The 17,624-nt window shown below is 40.9% G+C and overlaps 2 protein-coding genes across 5 annotated transcripts in view; one reads left to right on the forward strand and one right to left on the reverse strand.

The window, feature by feature from the left end:
* LOC116710468 (calmodulin-binding transcription activator 1-like) overlaps positions 1-871 on the reverse strand; it is a 79,354-nt gene extending 78,483 nt beyond the window's left edge. For 3 of the 4 annotated variants that reach the window (XM_032549521.1, XM_032549517.1, XM_032549520.1), the window contains exon 1: positions 611-870. In XM_032549521.1, coding sequence (XP_032405412.1) covers positions 611-677 — 67 coding nt within the window. In that variant the 5' untranslated portion in view covers positions 678-870. Of the gene's footprint in view, positions 1-610 lie in introns of all 4 variants that reach the window. The other variant, XM_032549519.1, reaches the window with a different exon arrangement.
* Positions 872-6,407: 5,536 nt separating this feature from the next.
* LOC116710484 (dnaJ homolog subfamily C member 11-like) lies at positions 6,408-17,499 on the forward strand. The gene is made up of 16 exons (XM_032549564.1): positions 6,408-6,513; positions 8,731-8,860; positions 9,002-9,075; positions 9,160-9,261; positions 9,452-9,580; positions 9,657-9,779; positions 9,864-9,937; positions 10,022-10,211; positions 11,485-11,570; positions 12,689-12,805; positions 12,927-13,082; positions 13,375-13,444; positions 13,639-13,696; positions 14,645-14,787; positions 14,874-15,003; positions 15,120-17,499. The coding sequence occupies exons 1-16, from the start codon at positions 6,439-6,441 to the stop codon at positions 15,143-15,145; spliced, it is 1,683 nt and encodes a 560-aa protein (XP_032405455.1). The 5' UTR covers positions 6,408-6,438; the 3' UTR covers positions 15,146-17,499.
* Positions 17,500-17,624: the final 125 nt, after the last annotated feature.

A 17,624-nucleotide genomic window follows, 5' to 3' on the forward strand; every position in this document is an offset into this window, starting at 1 on the left:
TATTTTGCAGCATGCAACAGTGACGAAAAAGGAAAACTGATTTTTTTTTTTTTTTTTTAGGAAAAACACAAATTTTAAATGTTTGTTAGAGGCAGCTCATGTCTTAACTGGAAGCTGGGCCCCCTAATTACATTCTGCTTGGGGCCCCGTACAACCTTGGTCCGGCTTTGCAAGACATGACCTAAAACTGACACACATGCACGCACACATACCCCCGTGACAACCTAAAAAGCAGCCAAATTCTCACCTACAGCCTTAGCAATAAGCACACACACATACAAAAGAAAAACAAAAAAACAGTGGACGCAAACATAAACACACGCGAACGCACCGGTGTTAGATCGAGAGTAAAGGAGCAAATCGCTGGTCTAGGGAATCTGCAATTCAGTGATCTGTTTTATGCTTTTAAAGACAAACAGCCCTGAATAAACACGCACACGCACAGAGCGAGAGGGGGAGCATCTGAATTCCTTCAGCGAACACTCTCATCCTTCCTCATTCCGATCCCTTCTTCGATAAACTCATAAACCTAAAGCTACTCAAATGTGACGCTATCGATTATATTCAAATAAAATAAAATGAAATAGAATAAAATAAAATAAAAACTCCCCTATCCCGGTGCGGACCGCCGGGACAACTCTCCCTCTGTTATGGATCCGCTGTCGGTTTACCGTCATCCTCACAGTCGCTGCTTCAGCACCAGCCGCCGTGTTTTCGGGACAGGGGGGCCCGGAGGAGGAGAGAGGGGAAAGCCCCCCGCCGTTATCTCTGTCCCGCTCCGTGTCATTTACCTCCGTCCTCTGCTCGGCTGGTTTGAAAGCTCCCTCCTCTGAATTATCCAGAGCCGAACTCAGAAATAAAAAAGCCCGTTATTTCTTCTTACCTTCCGGCTTGTTTTCGGCAGCCATTTCCCCTCCGCCGCGCGCCTCATCCCTCCTCCTCCTCCTCCTCTTCCTCCTCCTCCTCCTCGCCTCGACCTAGTGATGGGAGGGGTGGCGGTGCTGCTGGTGGAGGGGAGGACCACGCGCGTGCACGGCGAGGTCGGCTCAAGGAGGGGGGCGGGTCTGGGAAGGAGCGGGGGGGAGGCGGATGGGAGGCGAGCCTGCCGCGTTCGGTGATGCTATTCGCCCGAACGGTGAGGAATGGCGGCGGGGGTCCGCTGATGGTGAGCCGCGGTCTTCTCCATCCTCTCCGCTTCTTCCCCGCTGTCCACGCCCCCTGATGTACTCTCTCTCTCTCTCTCTCTCTCTCTCTCTCTCTCTCTCTCTCTCTCTCTCTCTCTCTCACGTCACTGAACAACGTCTGTATTCGAGGACACCTTGACAGCCTCCCACAGCATCATCATCACCATGCTCAGCACCGTTCTCTCTCCCTCACACATGCACTGTATAAAATGGCTAAATCTATCCGGTGAATGTCATTAAAGCAGGAAGTATAAAGGCAAAGCTGAAAATTAATTTTAAAATCTAGGAATTTCAAATTGACTTTTGAACCTCACTCAGATTTGGAGGCGCATTGTTTTTGATACTTTAAAAAAAAGGGTTTTTTTTTTTTTTTTTTTTTTTCCAGAATAACAGGGATAAATCATTCGTATACTTTTACTATTTGTCATGTGCTGTATTGCCAGACTTTCCTTTGCACACAACGCTCAGGTGGCATCTACACGCTGGGGTTTACTGAGCTCCTGAAAGTGACCTGAACAACTGAACTCCTGGATTGGGAGGAGTGATTCAGTACTGTTGGCAATATAATGTATAACGTATTTGCTATTGGAACCAAACAACTTTGTTAGGGAACAGTAGTGTGTGTTTGTACGCTGTAAAAAAAAAAAAAGTTTTTTAAATTTTCAATAACCTGGTTGTGTACACCTTTAAAACGACACTTAAATTCAATAAATTCTATAAAAACATTTTTGATCCAATTCCAGCATGTGATCTGTTGACTTGTCATTGTTTGCTCACTCTGTAGATATTTTTTTTAAAACTATCAGATTGTGAGGATATCGCTTATCCACGACCCTTTATCTGTCAAATATTGTTCTGACTCTTATTAGACCATTCAACACATTTTGCCAAAATATTTGTGAGATCTTAACCAGTCCTGGATGTTTCTTTGTGCCTTTCTGTGGCTGGTTGCCTTTATATGTTGATGTGATTTTGATCTCTTGTAACTTCTCTGCAAATTAGCTTTGATTAAAAGATGAAAATGGGCAAAAGCTTCCAGAGAAAATATTCAATTTCTTAATGTGTTTATTTGTACAGTAAAAATGACAATAAAGACACTTTATTGCTCCTATGTGTTGAAAAAAATAGGATATAAGAACATATTTTCTTCTCTATAATGATTTAGACTTTACAATTTGGATACAATCAGAAAACAATTCACTGAATTCCTGACTCCAGAATTGTGCATGTTGAAGTTTGTTGTTTTTTCTATTTAAAAACATGAATTCCTTCATTTCAGGCAAAAACATTATTATTATGGATGGCTGTTCATTCTACTTTTGGATGCTATGCAGCTGGAAGGATTTTTGCTGATACCTTTTTTTTTTTTTTTACTTTTGAGCAGTTGTAATGGTGTATAAACATAGCAGCACAATGGTTTACAACTGGGAGCAGCTGGTTAACATCATAAAAGCTCCAATAATACCTATACTGCAGCCACAAATCCCAGATGAGTTGAAAAGGAGGTAGAGCAGGAGTAAAGAGGTAAGAGAGAAGGAGGAAGTTCAAACCATCTCTTAATGTGAGATTGTTGGGAAACAAGTTGGATGGTTTCTTCATAAAAAGAATCATAAACATTATGGACAAATCTGTTCATCAGAGTATTATACAGCAACAAAGTGTCTTCAGTCAGAGGCTTCTTCAGATCTGCACTACTACAGACTGCTACAGGAGAGCATTTATCAGCATTTAGCATTTGTATAAATGCTACAGGAGAGCATTTATACAAAACAAGCCTTTGAAGAAACTTGGATAACATGACTTTCAACAATATTTAATTTCACTACTGTATGTATAAAGTGATATTGAATTGAATTGAATTGAATTGAATTGAATTGAATTGAATTGAATTGAATTGAATTGAATTGAATTGAAAGTGATGTCCAAGCAAAACTAATTTGTCTGGAACAACACTGAATCACACTCATAGTATTATTTCTCTCTATTATAACTCGTCATCATTGGGAGTGCTATTTCTGCCTACAGGTGCCGTATTTATTGTTTTTATCGAGTGTGTAGTTTTGTTTGTTTGTTTGTTTGTTTGTTTGTTTGTTTGTTTGTTTGTTTGTTTGTTTGTTTGTTTGTTTGTTTTTGCCATGGGCAGTTTTTTTCTGTATTTTCTTAGGAGGTAGAGCGAAATTACCAATTGGGTTACCAATTTGTAAATATCCAGAGACGAGTTTGGGTGACTAAATGCATTTCAATTAGATTTTCAGAGGAAAGTAGTCCCCTTAACGTTTCAGTTAATGAACTGAAAGGTTAACATACAATCAAGTTTAAAAGCATTTACAGTAAAATACAAAGAAAATTCCGTTTTCAGTTTTTTGTTGTTAGTTGTTTTTGTTTGGGTTTTTTTTAAGAAAAATACTCACTTAAAATGTTTATTAGAGGCAATTTTCCACTGGAAGCTGGGCCCCGTAATTACATTCTGCTTGGGGCCTCGCACAACCTTGGGCCGGCTCTGCATGACATGACCTAAAACTGACACACGTACTCACACACACGCCCGTGACAACTTTAAAAGCAGCCAGTTTCTCACCTTCAGTGACTTAGCAACCATGTAAGCACACACAAACACACACACACACAAAGAGTGGACGCCAACATACACTACAAACACAGCACCAGCGTTAGCACATCACTGATTTGGAGAATCGGCGGTTCAGTGCTTTGTTTGATTGATACAATATATATAATCTAAAGTCAGGTTTGTGGAGTATTTTTAGTTGAGTTAGAAACGCAATCGTTCCATATATATATTTTTTAAAATTGAGTCAACATGTAATATTTTACAGTATACAAATACACACGACTTTCCGGCCTACACACGCCGACATAAGCACAAACACAAACACACACCTTACACGCACGAACAATTTCCTCGCATGCAAACTCAGTGGAGTGTTGAGAAATGCGATGTAAGGTCGCGCCTCGCCATAAATTATGAACTCCCTCTTGAATTGCAATGAAAAGACCTGGCTGAAAGACACGTTTCCCCCCGAAAAAGGCGCGTGGGCAGGCGGGGTGCTGTCACTCGCCCGTGGTGCTGAAGCTCGCGGTGCTGAAAGGACAGCTCCGCGCGCGCCTACACGGACTGTGTGCACTCTCGATCGGCTTTCTCTGAGTCGCGTTATTAAGCTGAAGCGATGATAGGTCAGAAGCAAACTTACAGAAGGAAATGAAAAACATGCCCCCGATGTTCTCTTATTTAGGCCGTGGCAGTAAATCGTTAAAAGCGCTGTTATAATATCCCCGCAGAAAGTTTAGATCAGGAGGAGCCAATCACAATGCTCTCACTGAAGGGCTATTTATAATTCAAACGCTCTATGCCTGGTTATCCCTTCTAAATGGTGGGGCTTTACTGGGACCATTATGTTGCCGTTTCCAGCCTACACTGCTGTCACTCTGCCGCGGGGTAGAACACCGCTTCTGCACCAAAGCCCCCAGTCTGACAGAGACAATCCTCTCTCTAGACAGGCGCTCTTTGGAAGACAGAGGTTTTGAATGCTTCTACATTGGCTACCTCTGCTCTGCTTTTTCCTCGACAAAAAGGCACAAAAAGTTCAGAAGCATAAAGAGCGGTGACTGTGAATACAGCTGAGAGCCATTGATATATACTGTATATACAGTATATATATAACCATCCCCACATTCCAAAGTTCAGATATTTGCTCCATCATGTGTTATTTCTCATTCATCTATAGACTGTGGGAGACTTTAAAAGAAAAAAAAATGAGACACATAAAATGAAACAACGTTTTAAAGCTGACAAGCTTGAACCAGACAGTGTCTGCTACAGCTTCAGGTTGTTTGTAGAGCTCATTCATTCAGTTCTGATGTTCTTCACGCCGTCATTGTAAAGACCAGCCTGCAGATTGTATACAACCCCTTGGCAAACAAGTCCACAGAATACTCTCGGAGGAAGTTCACTGAGATGATTCACAGAAGAAAATATAAGACAGGAAATCAGTTTACAGAAATTCTCTAAAATTGTAGACAAATAGGAACAGGAGTCGATGTTTTAGAGCAATTTGCAAGAAATCATCTGAAGGAAAATGGATTCATGTACAGAAAAGGCAAACGTTAGCATCATTAACACCTAAACAGAAGAGAACAAGGTTCCAGTGGGCTGAAGAGAAGCAGTTATGGAGTGTGGGTGATTGGCTGGAAGTGGTATTCAGTGGTGAATCCTGGATCTGCCAACATATTGGCCAAGGAGATGATGCTGGAATGATCGTTTGGTGGCAGTCTAAAGGAAAACAAATAACACATTTCCAGACTCATTGAAGATAGAACGCATATCAGACAAAAGAAGAACAGATGGTAACAACACCCTTTACACCCAAACACGAGTGGATATTGAAATTATAGACATTTTTACCAGTCCATGAATCCAAAGAAGGCTTACTGATCAGGAAATCGTTATTCAGGTGCACGGAGCAAAAAAAAAAGCTCCAAGTTTTATGAGGGAAATGGAGAAGGACCAGATTTTTAAAAATAATTAAAAATGTATTGTGGAATAAAAACAAGGCTGCATGACATGACTCCATGTAAAGCAGATTTGAGAATAGTGGAGAATCTCAAGCTGTTGGAGCCTGACTTGTAAAGAATGCTGTTTTCTATACCTTGGGGAATTCGAGCTGTCAGAAAGCTGAGTGGAAAAGTAGCACATAAGTAATTGTGCTTTTTGACTCTTTGTACCAGTTTTCCCTTGGAAATGAGCAATTCAATAGTTTCTTTCTCTCTACTTGTCCCCCATCAATAGTAATATCATGAGATTTTTAAATATGGCTGTTTGATTAAATTTGGTGGCTTCTGAATGGGGTAGTTCCTTGTGATTCTCTCAACTTTTACATGCAGCACCAATAGCTCAAAACTATTCTTAGACAAATGCAAACATTTTGTAGTGTTGGGGAATGAGGAGTTTCCAAACACCTTTTTTTATTTGATTTTGGAAAAATATAAAGTTCTTCCGCATGTTTGTCGATTGCATACAGCTTTAAGTAGTTATGACAAGACCGAAATAAATAAATATCAACTTTAATACCTAAACTGTCTCTTTTCCGTTTGGCTAATGTAGTTTCGCTCGAATCGAAATTCAACCAGCAGAGGGCGCCATAACAGATCTAAGAACCTCAAGCTTCCCATCTCGCTGACCAATGAGCTTGCAGAATACTAACGCGATGGGCGGGATCAAACGGAACGACACGCAAACATGGCGGCGTCTACAGAAGAGGATTTTGAGTTTAATACTCAGGACTACTATTCTCTGCTCAACGTGAGGAAGGAGGTATGGTTTGTTCTTAGTTGGATTGTGAACTCTATCTTGTTTGCCGTGGCTGTTGGATAGTTTGTCATTGAACCAAAGCGGCCTACAGTCGGTGCATCGTCCTCCAGTTAAGCACCGCTCCTCAGTCAGACTGCACCTCCTCAGAGGAGGAGGAGGAGGAGGAGGAGAGGACGAGTCCGGGTTGATGCTGCGGACACTGATCAGATTCTTCATGAATCTCAGTCTTCACTAAAACTATGGAGACGGACGTTGCTTATGCTTATTTACTGTAGGCAGCTAAAACCCTTAAGCTAAAAGCTGAGGCATTATTGCATTCTTAGTATCTTAAGTAATATAAATTTGAGCAAAAGCTGCTTTAATACTACTTGTCCTTCTATATCAATTGTACCCACTTAACTTTTTCACATTATGTCATGTTAAAAGCATAAACTTCATTGGATTGTATATACATTTTATGCTGCATACAGTCTTTTAGGGGTTTGTTTTCGTATTGGCTTTGCACATCTGAACATTTTACCCATTCTTCTTTGTAAGATAGTTCCAGTTTAGTCACATTAAATGATGAGCACACATTTTAAAGCTTGCCATGTAATTTAATTTAGATTTCTTTGACTTTGACTTTCTAAAACTTTTATCTAAGCCTTTGCAGCATAGCAGTATATAAATTTATAACTATTGCTATGCTGAAAGGTATCCCCCTTAAAGTGAGCTATCCCTTAAAGAAAGCAATCCCTCAGCATGATATTGCCAACACCATTTTCACTGCATGAGCAGAACATTTTGGTCAAGTTAAATTCAACATTTTTTCCTGTCCCTGTCTGAAGTCATCCACAACAGAACTGAACAAAAAAAGACAAACACTGGCCAGATAATCAAAGGTACACAAACACACAAGCTTTAGAGTCGACAAAAATAAATAATAAAATGGATAAAGATAAAGTCACAGTCAACAACTCACGCTCTGTTGACAGGCAGGGAAAAGTATGTTTTTTAATTATAAAACAGAAAGCGAAAGTGCCACTACCTCTGATCAACACCATGTCTTTAAAATAATTAAACTCATCTGGGCTTCTGACCTGTAAGTGTTAAACAGTTCAAATTGGTGCAGCAGTTTAATGAATGGGGCACAACTAGTAAAAAACTGCAAAACAAAATAAAGGATTTTCAAATAAATTACTTAATGAATGAGGCCAGCGAGGGGAAGTCAAAAGTAAAGAAGCATCCTCTCATTCGCTTGCTGCAGTTAAACATTAAGCAGGGATACTTAAATATATATAAGAGAGAAATGGAAGATTAATTCCAAGAATCTCATTATAGTATTTAAGAAGTGTTATAAATGCATTTTTTGTTTGGTTTTACTGTCAGAGTTCATTTTAAATATAACAGGGTTTATTTTTGAGGACCCACTCAACTGCAAAAACGAGATTTTAGTAGTGTCTTTATCTGATTTTTAAGTTCACCAGCAGAATCCATTTTGTAACTTGAATTGGGGATAATGGCGTTTTCATACGAGGCCAGGACAGAAAAGTCAATACTGGAAAGAAATTTAACGCCATCCATCTCCTGCTGTCTGTCAGCGAAGCAGTGAGGAGGGGCCGGACCGAGCGTCCACCGATTCACCTCAGCTTTAGGTGAACCCAGCAGTCAAACCAATGAAGATGAAAGGAAATGTTATGTTTTTTATTTATTTATTTTAAAGAGCAGGCAAGAAGGTGCCAGAATGTGAGATAAAACATTAATCGTGAAACAAAAAGTGTATGTTGTGATCATTTAAATTCCCCTGTTCTATAGGAAGGGTTTGGATTTGCTTTGATTAAATATGTGATAATTAATTTCACTCAACATTTGAATGTATATCAGGCTGTGTGATTGTATCATTCGATTCCATGACAAGGTCAGTTATGATTTACCCATATTTTCTTCTGCTCTCTCTCTTTTAAGACATTGAAATGTCCCCAATATTCTGTTTTCTAATCTTAATCACTAGATACATAAAAGTTGTAGGCAAAAAAATAAAACGGACAATGACCTGAAGTTCACCTGATAATTAGCCAAAAGCTGAATTTAATGCATTTCTAAAGCCTTACCAAATATTGCATCCAGCCAATCTCTTGCGTTTGCAATGCTGCACACATTGATATTGCCGTAGCGATTGGGGTTTATTACATCGTTCTGTGCTGATTGTAGGAATCCCGCCTTTCTTTGCTCCTCTCGCAGGCTACAGTGGACGAGCTGAAGGCGTCGTATCGGCGGCTATGCATGCTGTATCATCCTGACAAACATCGAGACCCTGAACTGAAAAGACAAGCTGAGCAACTTTTCAATCAGGTTCACCAGGCCTACGAAGGTAAGGGGATTGATTCACAATAAACGCTTTCATTGAGTTGAATAAGGTAACAGTTTAATTTAATCTGTGCAGAAAGAGAAAGAGTATCTTAAAAACCATAGTACAAGGAAACATGGACCTGAACTAATATTTACTCCTCAGTGCTGAGTGACGCTCACTCCAGAGCCATCTATGACATCTTTGGGAAGAAAGGGCTGGAGGTGGAAGGCTGGGAGGTCTGTTTACGTACTTAGTTATGCATTTGTTGCTTCAGTGCACATCGCAAACGCTTCTCTGTACAATATGGTGTCACCGCGTAGGTGGTGGAGAGGAAGAGAACACCTGCAGAAATCCGAGAGGAATATGAAAGGCTTCAGAGAGAAAAAGAAGAGAGAAGACTGCAGCAAAGAACGAATCCCAAGGTTTAATCTACTTTTCCTTTCTTGACTCTTTTTACCTTCAGTGCTTTCAATATATTCCTGAAAAAAAAAACTTCCTTTGTGCCAATGTTAATTAAAGAGATCGACCTGCGTAACTCATTTCAACATTTCTCCTGCTACTCTTTGTTGCTGTTTAATCCTTTTTTTTTTTTTTTGCTTTATTACCTCCCAGGGCACAATCAGCGTCGGTGTGGATGCGACGGACCTGTTCGATCGCTATGACGACGACTTTGAGGAGATGCCTGGCGGAGGCTTTCCTCATATAGAAATTAACAGGATGCATATTTCCCAGTCCATAGAGGTAGATCAAAGCACACGCTGTTTGCACTCCCTGTCCACTGTTTCGTTCTCACGTGGAAACGGCGTCATGTCTTCAGGCTCCTCTGACCAACACCGACACAGCAATGCTGTCTGGGTCACTCTCCACGCACAACGGGAGCGGAGGGGGCAACATTAACGTGACTGTACGCAGAGTTACATCAGCTAAAGGCTGGGGAGAGGTACACACAACTAATACTACTAATAATAAAACTTTAGAGCTTTCAAAACTTGGAGTCTACTTGCATTTCTGTTCATCTTCAAAGGTGGAGTTTGGTGCTGGAGACACGCTGGGGCCACTCATTGGGTTAAAGGTGTTTCGTAACGTTACGCCGCGGTGGTAAGGCCCGGATTTTTGTGCAGTATTTCAGAGGCAGCGGTAATTCTCGCTTCGCAGCCAATATTATGTCATTTCTCTGTTCAGTTTTCTCACAGCCCAGTGCGGTTTGCAGTTCTCGCCTCGAGGCCTGCGGCCGAGCTGTTCTCTGATGACGGCGCGCCACCTGGACCAGAACACGATGGGCTACCTTCAGTGGCGCTGGGGACCCAATAGCGCCATGACAACCAGCCTGGTGCGGGACACGAAGAGTAGCCACTTTACTTTAGCTCTGCAGGTAAACACAAGTATAATACTGTATTTACAGAAGCTTCCATGCACTTATTACTGCCATTATTTATCTCATTAGTTTAAGTTGCATCACGATTTGGTTTACTTGTCATTTTTTAAGGTGGAATGATGATATAAGTTCAATAATTGATTAAAAACAAGAATCAAAAGCACTAGTTTGCATTGATTACATCCCTAATACATAATCAGTGTATACATACAGGCTGACAAATATCTCACGTTACAGAGAAACCTTTCTATTTGTGTAGCCTTCAACAAACTCTTGGCTTAATTATCACTACTCACTTTGGTAGAACTGGTTCAATTCATTGAAACTTGCTGGTTTTCTGACTCTTAATCCACAAATAGGACTATGCCAGGTTTTAGATTCTGATTTAATTACCTGTTCAGAATGTCACCCATCTGAGGAGAAATCTGCAAAAGAGCCATTTCTTTACCTGTGAGTAACAGTTTGAGTCAGATGGTTAAAACATCCAAAATAAGAGACCTTGAAGCAAGACAAAAATTGACAGCTATGGACATACACAAGTGAAATGTCTTATTTAATACATAGATTAAAGGTGCGATATTATGTATTTTCTAGGTACGTAGTGCCATTTTGTAACACAATATAGTAACTATGTCACCCTCAGTTGTCATAAATCAAACATAACTCGACTTCACAGTTTGACACTTTAAATTTCCCCTCAGTCTCTTTAAGAAGCTCCTACTTTTTAACCTTATAACATAATGTGGGCCTCAAAAAAGCTGACTTTTCAAAATACCTCCAGGCCCTTACCGAGATTTGGCCACAATGACACATGAACTGTGTCGGTGTTTGGAGGATGGTTTGAGGCGAAACCTTCAAAATGGAAGGTACGGTGGAGGCAGCATCATGCTGTGGGGCTGTTTTGGTTAACTACAGAAAGCCAGCAGACTTATGAAGAAGATTCTTGCTAAAGCGATTAACTAGACGGTTGAAAATTGGACAAAGTTGAGCAGAACAATGAACCCAAACACATGTCAGAACAGAATAACCCTTAACCCTATTGGACATGTATGGACTATACTTCGTTTGTGGCAGGAAATCCACTAATTAATTATAATTTTAGTTGTATTCCGTGTTATGATTCCACCCTGGGAGACAGACTGCAGGAGCGTAATTAGATGCCTAAACCGACTGTGACATTCAGGCCCATGAACAGTGTATGTAAACTTCTGACCAGAACCCTAATGTTTTATGCTGCACTTTGATCTTCCTGGTTGGTGTGTGTTTTTAGCTGGGTGTGCCTCATTCCTACCTGATGATGAGCTACCAGTACAAGTTCCAGGATGAGGACCAGACCAAAGTGAAAGGCTCCGTAAAGTATGACTTTCCACAGAAAAACAGAAAAATCGTATCTTCTTTTTAATTTTGATCGAGCTGTTTGCAAGACGGGCTCTCTGAGCAGCGCTTGTTACCATTTATCGGGTTTTTATCATATTAAACAGCCGATGTTTGGGGAAAAGGAAGTGCTGTCACTTTAACATATTGGGCTTTTTTTCCCCTACACCCATAAACTGCTTCATTGTGTCCCTGAAGAACATCCAAAGCACAAGATGAAAATAATCCAGTTGTTCTGGTGTGACTCAGTGGAGCAGATTGTTGCTATAAACAGGATGTTTAGCTGCTAATCCTCCTCCCTCTCTTCTTTTTTTATCCCAGCAATAACGTAGTGACATACGCATTAGAAACTTCAAAGAATTTCAAAAAAAGATCTGGATTGCAATTGAGATATTTATTTTTTTTACATTTGAAAGTAATACTTAAGCTTTGCCTTTTTGCAGTGGCTGATTTTAGGTGCTGCAGTTTTGAGACTAACAGAAGAACCCGAGGTGACGTCTGCCACCTTGTATAGAACAGTAAATAGAAAATGACGACTTATTTCCCCTCCGAGTCTCGTTGGTTTTCTTCTAAAACATTTGTGAACACGTTCCTCCGTCAGTTGACCTCAACACAGTCACCTTTTCGTAAAGTGGAGACTGAAAGAGATTTCTATAGCTAAGAGACAAATAGTGTCTTTTGCCAACTTGCCTAATGGTTGCTACATGATAATGATGAATAAATGTGGTGCAAAGTACAATTTGATCTTATTTTCAAAGCAAATTTTATGTCAGCAGATGTAAAATTTTCTGACTCAGTAAAACTGAATGTCCTCTGGATCTGACTTTAAAGCTGTGAGGTTATTTTGTTGCTCGCATTTATATTTACTACTTCTCCTGCTACCTGGAACATGAAAAACATCTGATGTCTTATTCACTGAATTTTGTATGACACGTTGAGAACTCTGACTGCACTGTTTGTGTACCTGTGCAAAATTTATATCGGTTCAAGTTCAGAAAAAAACTGGAAAAGCACGCATTTTTAGTTCTACCAACTTTGCACACTCTTCGGCGTCTGTCCGGTCCAATTTCTCCACCGGTCTCTGTTCACGTCTTTCGCAGGACAGGCTGGTTCGGCACAGTGGTGGAGTACGGAGCGGAGAGGAAGATCAGCCGTCACAGCGTTCTGTCGGCCACGGTCAGCATCGGGGTCCCACAGGGAGTCACACTCAAGATTAAGTATGAGCCACCCCGAGATATGATCTCACACTTTGCTGTGTGTCCTTGTCCGTCTGAATGACGGTCTTGTCTCGTCGCCTGTGCTGCTGCTAACACTCCTTCTTGTATTTGTTTTAATGAGGCTGTCGCGTGCTAGTCAGACGTACCTGTTCCCAGTCCACCTGACAGACCAGCTGTTGCCTAGCGCCGTCTTCTACGCCACCGTTGGACCTCTCCTGGCCTACGTCGCCGTCCACAGACTAATTATAATCCCGTACACGAAAGCGCAGAAAGAGCAGTGAGTAATCTAACTGCATCGCCGTTCAAGCCTTATTTGATAGATATTGATCCTTCGTCACCAAATCACCATAATCACTGAGTTATCTGTGGTGATTTGCTATTTGTTTCCCTCAGTTTCTGAGTTTTGCATCAGAAACGTCCGCCTGAAGCCCTCGTGTTGGTGAAACATTTAGCATTTCTGTTTACGAGTGTGTCGAGGGGTTTTTTTAATGCTTGTGCAACCATCAGCGAAAGCCTCCACAGTGAATCCCAGCGGGTGGCTGTTGATGTTTGCTTTGTGTGTCTCTCAGAGAGCTGGAGTTGCAGAGGAAGAGCTCCGCCACAGACATCGCCAAGAAGAAGCAGGAGGCTGAGACTGCTGTGAGTACCTCCTTCCAGAAATGCTTTTTTTCTTTTTCCTCTCCATTGTGTGGTGTAAAATATCTCTGATGATAAGTCAGGCTCTCCTCATTATGAACTTATGACCGAATCTCATCTACCCTACACTGTTTTCCTTGGCCCTACCCATCCTCTTCCTCCTCCTCCTCTTCCTCGCTCCCTCGGCTCCCCTGCAGGTTCTGCTGATGCAGGAGTCTGTGAGGAGAATCATAGAAGCAGAAGAATCCAAGATGGGTAAGGGAACACACACATACACACACAGGACCGCTGTACAGCAGAGTAACAAACAGAAACTTTTCTAGTTTGGAGCCAGTCCAGACTTGGTGTAATTCAGGTACATTTATCTTTGTCGCTTTCGGCACTTTATGATGCTCTGCGGCTTCAGGATCCTGGTTGTCTTACTTTTATTATCTGCTGCTGTGAAGCAAGTCATGATGTTGGTATAAACCACATCTGTGTGATATATGCCGCCTGGTATCCGTACTGGTTTGTATCTGAACTATGATTTCAGCTTCCCATGTGTTTGTTTATAAGCAAACAAATGACGTTTTGGGTGGAAAAATTGGAATGTACTATTACATATACAGTATATGCACATACTGAAAAGCTGTGTTTTTTATTTTATTTTATTTTTTGCCTTTGTAAAGTCCCTTCAGATGACATTTGTTGTGAATTGTCACTATAAAGATACACTGAATTGAATTGAAACTCAATTGAAAACACCAGACTACAGCTGAAAAATCACAATAGATTTGTGGAAACATTCTAGCTGTGGTATCATGGTTTATGCTTTTAATCCAGCATTTTTGGCTAGATCAGCTCCTGATCTCTGATGGAAACATAAACCATGCAGATTCTAATAATTTGATTTGGCAGCAAGATATCAACATAGGATCATTGCACCATGGAATCAAATTACATGTTTTCTGATTGGTAAAAATATCAATTGAAATATTGTTAAGAGGGTATAAATACTTAAAAAAGAAAAAGTCACTTTTATTCAGGGCCCATCAAAGGGAGACAGACATAACTCTGTTTTTCAGGGGGAAAAAAAAAAAAAGACCAAATAACGCTGGTTGTTTCACCGTCCTAAACTCTGCAATAAAACGCTTCAGTGCCGATGTTTTAGCATCACCTGCAGCTGTTTTACGAACCCCAAACACGCTGTGAATTACCACCCAGGCCTGATCATCCTCAACGGCTGGTACGGAAAGTTTGTGTCAGACACCAGCCAGAAGCAGGAGAAAGCCAAGGTGATTGACGTCACCGTGCCGCTGCAGTGCCTGGTCAAAGACTCCAAGCTCATCCTCACCGAGGCGTCTAAGGTGAGCCGGAGCAGATGATAATGGCTCCCTGAGCATCTGTAAATCAGCAGGCGTGCTCTTCGTATGAACGCCATCTCTGCCCGCAGGCGGGGCTGCCGGGCTTTTACGACCCCTGCGTGGGAGAGGAGAAGAGTCTGAAATTACTGTACCAGTTCAGAGGGGTCATGCATCAAGTCATCTCCGCAGACACGGAGCCACTACGGATACCCAAGCAATGTTAGTATTCAGCCACTTTCATCTGTGACTCATAGAGCTGCATGCTTATGTACAGTATTACTGGAGCCTGAAAGCTGAGCATTAAATAATTTTTTTTGTCTTTTTTTTTCCTCCAGCTCACAGAACTGAGTCTGAATCCTAGAAGTCCTCTGCTGTTGACGTAGGAGAATAGAACAGACTATGTACGCGGAAGAAACCAAGAGTAGAAGGGATAGATTTTTTTAAAAATCAGTTTGTTTCCCTCCTCTAGTTCTCCTCTGTCATGGTATTAGTGATAATAATTCACAAGTCTGTGCTCCTTCCTTTTTCTAAACTCCAGTTTTATTGGGTGACATCAGCACCAGGTCTCCCCTGTTGGCTACACCCAATACACCGGATCTCATATCGGTACGCTGCAGGAGATCAGACACCGGCCCAAAATAGTTTTGTAAGACACAAAAGGACTGATTATTACAGCCAGCCGAATGGCGATTTCCCTCAGTAACGAATGAAATGTCTGCGGTTTCTCACATTCGTGTTTGTCAGGTGTGAAGGAGCTATAATTTGGTCTTATATATAATCTTCAATTATCGCCATGGCAGCATTTTGAGTCGTGAAACTGTTTGGGTTTACTATGCAGGATGATTGCCTCAGTAACCTTGAGGTCAACCAGGACTTCGCTCATGTTTTAGATCACATTCAAATAGGTCAGCCTTTCTATTTTAAGAAACATTTTACTCCGGTATTTGCTGCTCGATGAGATGAAAGTGTAAACTGGCTCTCAAAACGTGAAGGTTTGGAAGGGAGAGGAAAAGGACTGCCTGTTATTACAGAAAAAGTTAGACTTTTCCTCCTGGATTTCTAACACTCCACGCTGCAGTTTGAAGGCAGGAATCTTGCTTGGATTTGATTTGCGTCAGTGTTTATCGATCAGCTCTGCAGCCGCAGGGAAAAGAAAACAAAAAACCTGTGCTCTCTAATGATATTTGATAAGATGAAGGTTGTGCTTATCCTCCACAAAAGCTGTTGGTATCTGCAAATAAGTAATCGTTTTAAACCTGAAGCTGCAGCGTGTACTGAACTCGGCCATGAACGGTATTAATTAACGATTTTTTAAAACTATTTGCTTTTAGGGTAAAATGATGATAAACACACATCCACAATGTGATTCATATATAGTGGATTTTCTCTCATCCAAACAAAGGCCATAACTATACATACAGTATCAAACAGTCTACTACTAATCAACACGCTTCTGCATTACTCTACCTGGGGTCAGTACTATTTACAGTCCCCACAGCATGATGCTGCCACCGATGCTTTAATGTGCTGGTTTGGCAGTAAAGGGTTCACATTTGATCGGTCTCCTTTCAGTCCACAATAATATGACACATATTGGTGTTTCAGTATTTTTTCACCCATCGCAGGCTCGAGCTTATTGTTACTGTTTGTGTAGTTTTGACCATGCAAGTGTAGACAAAAGGACAGTAAATTCAAACTAATGCATCAATTTATCCTTTTATAAACATTCCGCCCTAGAATGACGAGACATATCATGCGTTAGAAGAGAGACTGAAGTTAATACCAATTCATGCCCATGTTTGGTGTATGTAAACTTCTGACCAGAATGCTGCACAAAGAGAGATGGAGGAATGCAGCTTCTTTACTGCTAAACCAGCTGCTGCGTCGGAGCGTTGCGGAGGCCACTTTGTTTACTTGTTTATTTTTGGGACCGTATACGTGGAGGAATCGCAGAGGGGTCTTACTGGAGTCTTTTAGTGGTTAATTCACACACTAATTAACATCTGCTGTAACTAGTTTTCTCAGCAGATTGGTACACGATACACTGAACCGCTGATGAATAGGCAAACATTGTAACACTTAAATCCCTAAGTTTTTAATTTCCGCAGCACAATAAAGCTCCCATTTAAGTCCATTAAATTAGATTTTACTCCCTATCTGATTGGTGCATCTGTTGGTAGATGGATTGTGCAATAACAAAGAGGTTGTTACTTCTTAGTTGTTTTTTTTTTGTTGTTCGTTTTTGGAAGAGGGTATCTGTGTAATGAACTATGGGGAACCCTAAACTGTATTAAAACCATTAAAATGGAATATAAGCTGAGTTTTATTGAGTATATAGTATATATAAAAGGTTAGATTTTGCACAAAATCTACGGTATATCAGGCATTTTGTCCAAATGGTGCTGAAGACCTTAATTGTAGCTGTACACTTTTACTGAAATGCATCAAACAAGTTAAAAACACATGTTCAGATCAATCTGCGAGCCGTTTTGCACTGTTACCGTTATGTGTTTGTCCCTTTTTGTTGTTTAGGTGTGTAGTAAAAGGTTTCGTCTGGTCATTTGTTCATTTCTGCCATCGCAAAAGGTGAGCGGCGAGTGCTTTGCTGATTTTACATTCCAGCCTGTGAGCCAAACGGACCGGTATAAATGTTCTGTATGTTTGAAAGGAAGATGTGTGTTCTGTCCTGTAAAGTTAATAAACATGGAATAAAAACTGATGTCTCATTTGATTAGAGGAGGTATTCAAAGGAATAGCCGAGTCTGCACGTCAACAATCACAGTCCACATTTAAAACTTTTCAAAACTGTCTTTAGACCATTTTTAAAGTTCAAATAGAAA

The sequence above is a fragment of the Xiphophorus hellerii genome, chromosome 20 (assembly GCF_003331165.1).
Source record: "Xiphophorus hellerii strain 12219 chromosome 20, Xiphophorus_hellerii-4.1, whole genome shotgun sequence".
Taxonomy (NCBI): domain Eukaryota; kingdom Metazoa; phylum Chordata; class Actinopteri; order Cyprinodontiformes; family Poeciliidae; genus Xiphophorus; species Xiphophorus hellerii.

What these genes read in the sequence shown, in the direction of transcription:
- LOC116710484 (XM_032549564.1), top strand. Translation starts at nt 6,439, where the DNA reads ATGGCGGCGTCTACAGAAGAGGATTTTGAGTTTAATACTCAGGACTAC. An exon ending in TGGAGGTGGAAGGCTGGGAG is followed by an intron (nt 9,076 to 9,159) that starts GTCTGTTTACGT and finishes GTCACCGCGTAG; the next exon opens with GTGGTGGAGAGGAAGAGAAC. An exon ending in ATATTTCCCAGTCCATAGAG is followed by an intron (nt 9,581 to 9,656) that starts GTAGATCAAAGC and finishes TCATGTCTTCAG; the next exon opens with GCTCCTCTGACCAACACCGA.